This window comes from Alosa alosa, chromosome 4, assembly GCF_017589495.1.
Source record: "Alosa alosa isolate M-15738 ecotype Scorff River chromosome 4, AALO_Geno_1.1, whole genome shotgun sequence".
Lineage (NCBI taxonomy): Eukaryota > Metazoa > Chordata > Actinopteri > Clupeiformes > Clupeidae > Alosa > Alosa alosa.
The window spans coordinates 17314755-17323903 of NC_063192.1; the positions used below are offsets into that span (position 1 = coordinate 17314755).

Here is a 9149-nt window from a genome sequence, read left to right on the forward strand (position 1 = left end):
GAAATCTAATCTATATTTCACAGGTAACCAATACAATTTAGCCAGAACAGGAGTGATGTGCTCCCTTTTTCTTATTCCAGTTAAAAAACTGATGACAGCATTCTGAACAAGTTGCAATCTGAGTGACATGTCAATTCCATATAGGGGAGTTACAGTGTTTCCAGGTCCTTGTGAGGTAAAAATCACAGTTTAGCTATGATTCTGAATGGGTAAAAGCTGTCTCTCATCGTACTACTAATGACATCCAGCATTTAGTATCATTTAGACAGTTAACGAGGTTGTGCAATCAACAAGTATTATCCGGTGTAACGGGAAGCTAAAACTGTGTGTCATCTGCATAACAATGACATTGAATGTTGTATTTCTCAGAGATGGAGCCAAGGGGAAGCATACACAGTGAAAATAAAAGAGGACCTAGAGTGCAGAGGATGAAGAACAGTTTCCTATTCAAACTACAAAAGTTATTTCGTAGGAAGAAAACATTTAACCCTCCTGTTGTGTTCGTGGTCAAATGTGACTGATTGACAATTCTTTTCTCTCAAAAATATTGTTTATTCTGACTACCATGAGGCTCCATGACTTTGTTAACACAGGTCATCTGAACACACAAAACAAATGTTGATAATTTTCATAACAATTTGAGAGTTTTATTTAACTTCCCATTACACCCATGTGTATTCACTATCAAAAAAGATCGGCCATTAGAAATGAATGATTGAGAAAATGATCAGTGTATAAACTTGAGTCCAGGCACATACCTATTGATAAAATGGACTGTATGTGTGCTTCTGTAAATTAAAACACACACACAAACACACCTTTGCTTCTATGCCAGCGCCCACTGGAACCTTTCCCCAATAGAATCTTCCCCTTTCTGACTTGAATGAGCTCAGGTCAATAAGGCCTGCAGGCCATAAATAGGAAATGGAAGTTCAAAACTGGTTATGTACAATATAACTTAGTTGATACAAAGGTCTATCATAACATTAGATAATATGTGTTACTATAGATTTATAACAAGTTATAATGCAGCAGTCATTTTTGACCGGGAACACAAAAAATAGTAAACATGAAACAAACACAACAGCCCTGTAGACCAACCTTAATGTCATAATAGGCATTTTAGTAGTTTCATTTGGTAAATGTCAATGAGTCAGTTTGTTTGGAATCTGATACCTTTCCTTTACATCCTCTTTTCTGAGCATGTGGATAGATGGCCATTCAGGTCAGCTGTTCTATGATAAGAGACACCTTCTAGATTTCTAATGATACTCTCTCCATTTAGGGATGTACATTCTAAGGTTGTTTCATCTTCTTAGAAGAGTGTAATAGTCATGGGCTGTCCCTTCAGCCGTATGTGGCATACAGGAACATACAGATTGCAATAATGTTATTTTTTTACCATCACGTCTGAAAGCAAAATATAATTTTAGCCTATACATTTTCATGTTAATGGTCAACTGTCTCCTCTTGTGATTCATAAGTGACTTCCTAATAAAATTGGAAGTCATTAGATACAGATGATAGTGCATGGTAGAACTTCCATCCCCACACTACTTGTGTCAGAGGGAGTAGTTGTTTATCATCACCACTAGATGTCAGTAGAGTACCAAGCTCCACTCTAAAGTAACAAGACTGGAAAAATACAGTCAGCAGGATGATGTAATCCACCTTGAACAAGACATTTCACGCTAGACTCCCAACAAATCACTAATTACAACTGGACAAATAAAGATAAAAAGCAGTGTGTGTTTGCAGCAGGGTTTCACTTAGTTCACTTGACCTGAGTAAGTGGTTTAATGTACTTATGCACCTCACTCAGCTCAGGGTCTAAACATAACCATGTGAAACGTATCCACCAACCCGATTATTTCCTCCATTACTTGTATTTCAACACAAGTTGAAAAGGTCAGCATAACCCTGCCACCCTCCCAAAATCACTATTCACTATCACTATCACAAATCACTATTGCGTCACAGGCCCTGGTGCAGATATCCTTCCTTTCTACCTCTACCTAACTGTTTTTAAAATAGACTCAGGTGGGCTGCTCTCAGAAACATCAGATTTAGTAGATGTACAACAAATACAAACTCTGGGTCTCTTGATACCTGTAGTTGTATTTGGCTGACATTTCACTGCCGTCAGATGCCAATTGAAATGAGAGCGGAATAGGAGAACAACAAAAACAAATCTGACCTCTCACATGGTTTCATTCTGTGATACAGTAATGCATGTGGAGCATGCAGGCGGTGGGAAATGTGTGGGTGTTAACTGATGCCACTCATAATGAGATACACTCACAAAACAACAAGGGTTATTCAGGGGTCTGGTGTCAATGGTGTCTGCAGGTAAACTAAAAGCTTCATTCCCTTAACCATATCCATCTGTTGACTTTTGAATTTTAATTTCTAGATTCCACATATGGGCCTATATTCCTCAAGCAATAATACATTATTAGATACATGAATGTTCTTCTGGTGCAATGAAGAAACATTTAAGGGATTACATTTGTAAATGTCTTATGCGGAACAGTGCAAAAGAACAAGTGCCAGACCAAAAGTGTTGTCATGGTTTTATTGTTCAGAGAGCATTTCTCATAATAGCCTACCTTGTCTACAGTTATAAACCCTAGAGGTCTGGGATTAGCATTACCATATACTTTTCTTGCACAGTCCCTACCTTTGATGCATTCCTTAGCATGCAATTCTGCAAACCTACTGTGATCATTCAATACCTAAGACAGGACTAGTAGATTTATACATTGTTTTGAACCTACTGGGACTTAGTTGTCTAGCATCATACTTCTAATTGCTTTTCAACTATTGATTATCTTTGGGAAGCTCTTGCTTATTGCAAGGAGTGGGGTTGCTCATAGACAAGATCAAAATACTTCAACATCTCATTTTATTCAGCAGAACTGCAAGTAATCTTTCGTTCCCTTCTCAAAGAGCAAAAGATGTCATTTTCAAATGTCTCCAGATTGAGATAGATTTACTCGCGTTTATTTGAAATTCCATATATCATATAAATTAATATATCATATAATTAATATTTCTAATATAAATAGCCATACTAGACTTCTCTGGATGAGAATTCACATGTGCTAAAAATCCTTTGGCAGAAGAGAATATACAGAATGAAAATCAAATCCACTGCAATGAGACCTCATATTGAAATGCATGTCATTTACATCTAAGTTCTCAGTTTATTCCTGACCGTGCGGGGTGTGACATAATGCCTTGCATTATCTAACACCTGGTTAGTATTACTACACTTTGAAATGGCTTAGTACATCCTCTAATACATTTATATCTGTCTCACTCTCTTTAGGTCACATGGACATCAGGCATTGGGTGTTATTTTAAATTATTGTAACTTAAATTGTTGTGTGAGAGCCAATAGTACACTCCCAGGAGGCCCTATCTGTAACAGGTCTTCACTACATTCATTGTGATGTGTTTTGTCAACCTGCTTGTCTATCTATGGAGAAACAATGTATCCCTATACAAATCAGAGATAAAAGACAGCAACAAACTTGTGTTTTTTTTTGATGAATGTTACACACAACCAACAATGTGTTGAACATGAATACAGTTACAATTATACAAAATAGACAAATACAGCAACATGTTATCAAATCTCTAGCAGATGTTTTTTTTCTCTTGAGAAATATGCATTACATTAGGGATTAGGAGGCTAGGAGGCAGTGAATGGAGAGTTGCAGGTCCACTGTCTGGAGGTGATGTCAAGAATGAGGGAGAGAGGGAGAGCTTCAACAGCTGTGAAGGTCTTGATAAAACCCAATGGCTTTTTGATTTGCCTCAGATTTTTAGATATTTGCTCAAACACCTCCCTGAGATTAGAAAACATTTCAGTCTAGATGATTCCGAGTAACACATCAAGCAGATTGTGACAGATAATGGCTTATAATTGAAATATTAAAAGTGCCAGGGAAATCTATGCGCATTATAGAAAAATCTCCAAGATTATGATGTGTGTGCAACTAGTATTGACACTCTCGTAAAACTGATTTTTATTCTGACATAACAAAGCCATAATGTAAAATCTGTTAATGACAGATATTTACATATATTACCATCACATCCTGTTTGATTAAGTCCATTGAGGGAAAGTAGAGTGTAGGTACAATTATTCAGCAAATCACACCACACTACCACACTATCAACTCTACCTGGACAAGTGGCAGCATGTCAAACCAGACCATGTGTAAATGTGAGTGGGAAGGTACATATTCTTAGGCATGTATTTGAATTTTAGTGCAGTGGTTTAAGTGCTTTTCTGAAAACAAAATATCCCTCTGCCAAGTGTATTATTAATCATTGGAGATTATCAAGCATATTTAAAGGGCATTGCATTCTGTAGCTCATGTTCAGACTAATTCATCCCGTAACCTGGAAGTGGAAACAAATTAATGTGATGCCATGATCAACAGCTTCTAGTTTAGCCATGGCACCTATATCATGATGGAATTAGCCTTGTTTCTGAAGGAGCTATAGTCCAAATGTCATTATCATTTGTTAATTGACCGCTCTCCTGTTGTCATGACAAGCATGCTCATGGTATTGAAATTGTTCCTCTTTTTTGGCCGAGGGATGAGTGTCACAAATGTTTCCTCATTACTGCCTGGATCATACAGTGAGTACTTGTGTTTGCCATGAAATAAATAACAAGACCTTGAATGCTGTAAAATCACCTCAACATCTAACAGAGATGTTGATGTAAATTCTGAATTATCCCTAAAGACCACAAAATCGCTTTACAGTTCATTTCCATAAATACTTCAGGAGGGACTTGCTGTACTTCAACTTTGAGCATCAACTTTAGATTTTGTGTGCAAATATTTAAGAAACTATTTCTTATGACAAAACCTGAATTCAATATAAGGTATTTATATTTTTTCTAGGGTTTATAAATGCCAGGGTGTTTATAATTTACAGCCAATGGCTAAAAATAGAGAAACAATTGGGAAGAAAAATCTGTTTGTATTTAAATAACATCCTCCTTCAGAATCAAATAATTCGTGAAGGGCAATAAACGGGTCCTCACAGTTTAAATACAACACGCAAGAAATACTGGGCACAATAATACTGCCGGTGATTTTCTTCACAGCATATAATACTCCTCTCATCACATGGACTGCACTAAGAACTTTGATCTAAAGTCATCAAATTGGCTTGACCCTCCTATTATGTCGATAGAAAAACACATTTGGAACACTATTATGTGCTAATTATGTAACCACAACATTAACAAATGTTTCATAGACTTATGATGACACTGTGATCGACATGGTTGTTTCTTTCAGGTCGTACATGAACACTTAAAAGTAACTGTACAATTGCAGTTATCAGGAAATCTGAAATCCCTTCAGGTTGAGCACTTTGCTTTGAAAAAACAGGCAGTTCCAACAGAATGTAGGCTACCTAAAGAGCCCTAATGCACTTTCTACAAGCACACAGTCTTCAAGACTTAACAATTTCTGGACAGCTCACTTAATACGATACTATTAGGGCAGTTTCCTGTCCTCTGCTCCAAGACAGACACAAGACTTAATGAGATGTTTGTGTATGGCATGCCACTCCTCTAGAAATGACTCATTGACGAGGACTCTACAAACAATGTCAGGCTGGTCTGTTAGTAGTCGGGGGAATACATATGTACTAACATCTACTGAGAACTCATTCTAGTCTATTTCTTTTCAATATACCACTCTGCAAGGCTAATGCTCGAGAAAGAACTAGATGTCTGGCTTTTTCCCAGTCAGCTAATCAATATCATAATAATGCTAATCAATGTCTTAGTCTGCCAATGACCTATCGTTCCAACAACACCTTTTTCCCATCTAGCCACATATTAATATGCTGCCCAGCCTTATCACAGTATATACTTAAGTGCTACAGATTGCAATGCTGGAAAGGCGTTCTATATTGTCCTGTCAACAATGATACAAGATTAATGGTATGGTTACACAGCCTCTGTCAACCAAAAGCTGAGTGGCTGTGTGGATGTCAATTCCTCTTATTTTACAGGTCACAGTATGAGTTCGGCAAACACTGGGTGGACCCCTCCCAATAGCTATCTAATTGGGAAAGGCTAAGCCCAGTGGGGATTGTCCTTTCTCAGACCACAATAGGAGTGTCCGAGAAAACAGAGCTGATGGACTCTGCGACGGATTTCTTCCTGTGCGCTTTCCCCTGGAGGCCATCTTCCTCCACGTCCTCGTCGTCGTTGGGGTTGAGCTTGCCATTCTGCCCCTGGAGATCCTTGGGGTCTATGAAAGCAACAAGCCTGTTAAGATGGGCTTTGGTGGCCAAGTCCTCATGAGTAGGTGTGGCACTGAGCATGGAGGAGTGGATGCTATCCTCGTGGTGCATCTTACCTTTGTTGTGGTTGGGGCAGCAGAAGCAGCGGCAGGGCGTGAGGTACAGGTAGATGAGCACGAGCACCGCACTGGCCAGGCAGCCCACCAGGGTGGTGTAGGCCGTGTTGAGCGTCTCACCGTTGCCGCTGATGGTGAAGTTGTGCACCTTCACCACCACATACAGGGTCTCGTTGAGAGCCTCGCTCACGGCGAAGCAAGTGTACACTCCTGAGTCCTCCGCGCGCGCCGGACTGATCTGTAGCCTGCCGTCGGGCAGGACTACGGCGCTCTGGTTGCTATTTGGCATCACCGGCACATTGTTGGGTAGCATCCAGGTCTTTACTGTGTCTTGCTGCCGCGTGTCGCAGCTGAGAAAGACCGTCTGCTCCAAATAGGTCTCCTGACCCTCCTCCTTAAATGTGCTGCAATTCAGGAGGGTATTCAACTCAAAAGCGGCTACAATTTTTTTCTTCTCCGAGCCTGGTAACACACAAGTGTAGTCATCCCTAAAGTCGTAGGCTGAGCTAAACTTTCGAATATACCAATGAGTCAGCAAACTGTAGAGGTCACAGTCGCATGGGAGTGGATTATTGTGGAAGTAAAGTCCATTCTTTATCCAGCCTGGGAGGTTCTGAAGATCTTGGAGTGGCAGACTTTTGACCTTATTAGAAGACGTGTCCAGCAAGCTGAGCTTCTCGAGTCGCGTCTTGTCTTTGACCAGCTCCATTGGGAATCGGGAGATTTGGTTTTGGCTCAGGTACAGTTTCTGTAGACTGTTGAGACTGCTGAAGGCAGTGCGGTCAATCTGTGAGATGCGGTTGTTGTAGAGAAGCAGCACCTCCAGGTGCACCAGAGGTTCAAACATTAACTCATACAGCTGATCCAGATGGTTAGAGGACAGGTCCAGATAGCGGAGCTGAGTGACATATATAAATGCTTCAGATGAGACAAAGTGAAGCCCATTGTGACCTAGTAAAAGGTTGCGCAGTTTGGGCAGCTTGACCGGGGTCCACTCTGCACGCAACCTGGTGATATTATTGTAGCTGAGGTCCAATACTGCTGTGTACAGAGGCAGAGCTGTAGGGACCGTGGTCAAGCTCATCTTGGAGCAACTGACAACATTGCTGGCACATATGCAGGTCGTGTGGCAGTTCAAAGCAGAGCCCTCAGTCCCTAGGTACTGCAGCGGAAGCATGGAGAAACAGAGAACCCAGCCAACCCAGGCACTCATTGAGAATGATATGCCTGTCACGCACTTGCCTAACGTGTGTGGAAAAGACATCATTAGTGCTCTGCTTGGCTCAGACTCTATTGCTTTTCCAAACAAGGGCCATCAGTTGGAGGGATCCATGGTTATAGTGTCCTACAAGAAAAAGGGAATATAAAAGACCTTTAACAACCTAGTAGAGTGTACATTTACTGACATTTGTCAGCCCTAAATGCTGATACAGTCGCGCGCTCACATGCACACGCACCCTCGAGAGGACACAAACATTTTGACTCAAGGATTGAATTGTAAACAAACACAGATCTTACGGGCAATCCTAAGTAGCCTAGCCTACTCAACATGGAACGTTACAAAAGCAAGAAGATGCTCTAACGCCTCAGGTAGGCAATCAAAAGTTACAGCAGCTGGAAAATTCTTGTGCGGCCTCGACAGATCAAAGATAAGTGTTGCATTGCACCATTTCGTTGAGTTGGCAGATGATGGTAGAAAAATCGAACCAAACGGACCACAATTTAAAAATTATTACACATGCAGTGGCATACATACCTCCTGGTTGCGCTGATACGGATCACGCCATTTCCAGACTAAAAGCAATAGCGAATCCTCTTAAAACATACGGCGCGAAATCTATTTCGTCCACAACACATCACTGCCAGACGTCCATCTAAGCATGCACCTTCTCATGCAGGAGCGAAGGAGGGGCACATGAGAGATGATCCAATTATCCCGAGATCCAGATGTTTAACGTGACTGATGTAGTCATACGCAAATAAGATTACATTAAATTACAAGTTTTAGTGGATTCATGCCACAATTTGAGACATCGTAACATCAAAATAGTTTAAATGTTTGCATTTAACAACGAAGAGGCGATTGTCCAAGGAATCGTCAGTCTTTTCGCAGAAAATCAGTGTAATTACGTGGGGTATAAGACCATCTCTTCCAAAGACATCACCGAAGTCCAAACAGCATCTCCTCGCACTGAATCGTTTGGACGCATGAGCAGTAGTGCGGAGAGCAATCATCGATGGTCTCAAAGCAAAGATCCAGAACACTTGGCTTAGGTGAGCTTTCGGTAGAAAAGCTCGACAATTTCTGGAATAGACAGCAGTGTCTCACCCTCTTAATAAATAACATATTTTCCACCTCAGGATGAAAGTGTAGCCTACACGTAGCCTCGCCAAATTTCTGTCATAGTGTCGGGGCGAATTCTTGAAGGAGGTAGCAAGTGGCTCAGCGATACAAAACCATGTTAATGTGAGCGGACACGTCTGACGCATTGCCCCCAGTTTGTGTTACAAGAGATAAGTAGCCTACCCTACAAACGATACGGATTTCAGGCATTAGTATCAACATAAGACTCAATTGGCTAGTGAGACAAATATGATTAGTCTACTGTTCAAATGGCCTACGCATACAGTACGCTATATAACGTGCTAATTTGTTGTGATACAAATCAATAAATTGACAGTTACAGCAATCCTGAATCACTATTAAGGGTTGCCCTTCTTTACCCCCTCTAGGTAAACTGGTCACAG

General features: G+C 40.7%; 1 protein-coding gene across 1 annotated transcript; it reads right to left on the bottom strand.

Moving 5' to 3' along the window:
* Positions 1-2561: 2561 nt before the first annotated feature.
* Positions 2562-9088, bottom strand: amigo1 (adhesion molecule with Ig-like domain 1). The gene is made up of 3 exons (XM_048242100.1): positions 8158-9088; positions 6402-7746; positions 2562-6293 (listed from the first exon to the last, which is right to left on the bottom strand). The coding sequence occupies exons 2-3, from the start codon at positions 7666-7668 to the stop codon at positions 6142-6144; spliced, it is 1419 nt and encodes a 472-aa protein (XP_048098057.1). The 5' UTR covers positions 7669-7746; positions 8158-9088; the 3' UTR covers positions 2562-6141.
* Between the last annotated feature and the right edge of the window lie 61 nt (positions 9089-9149).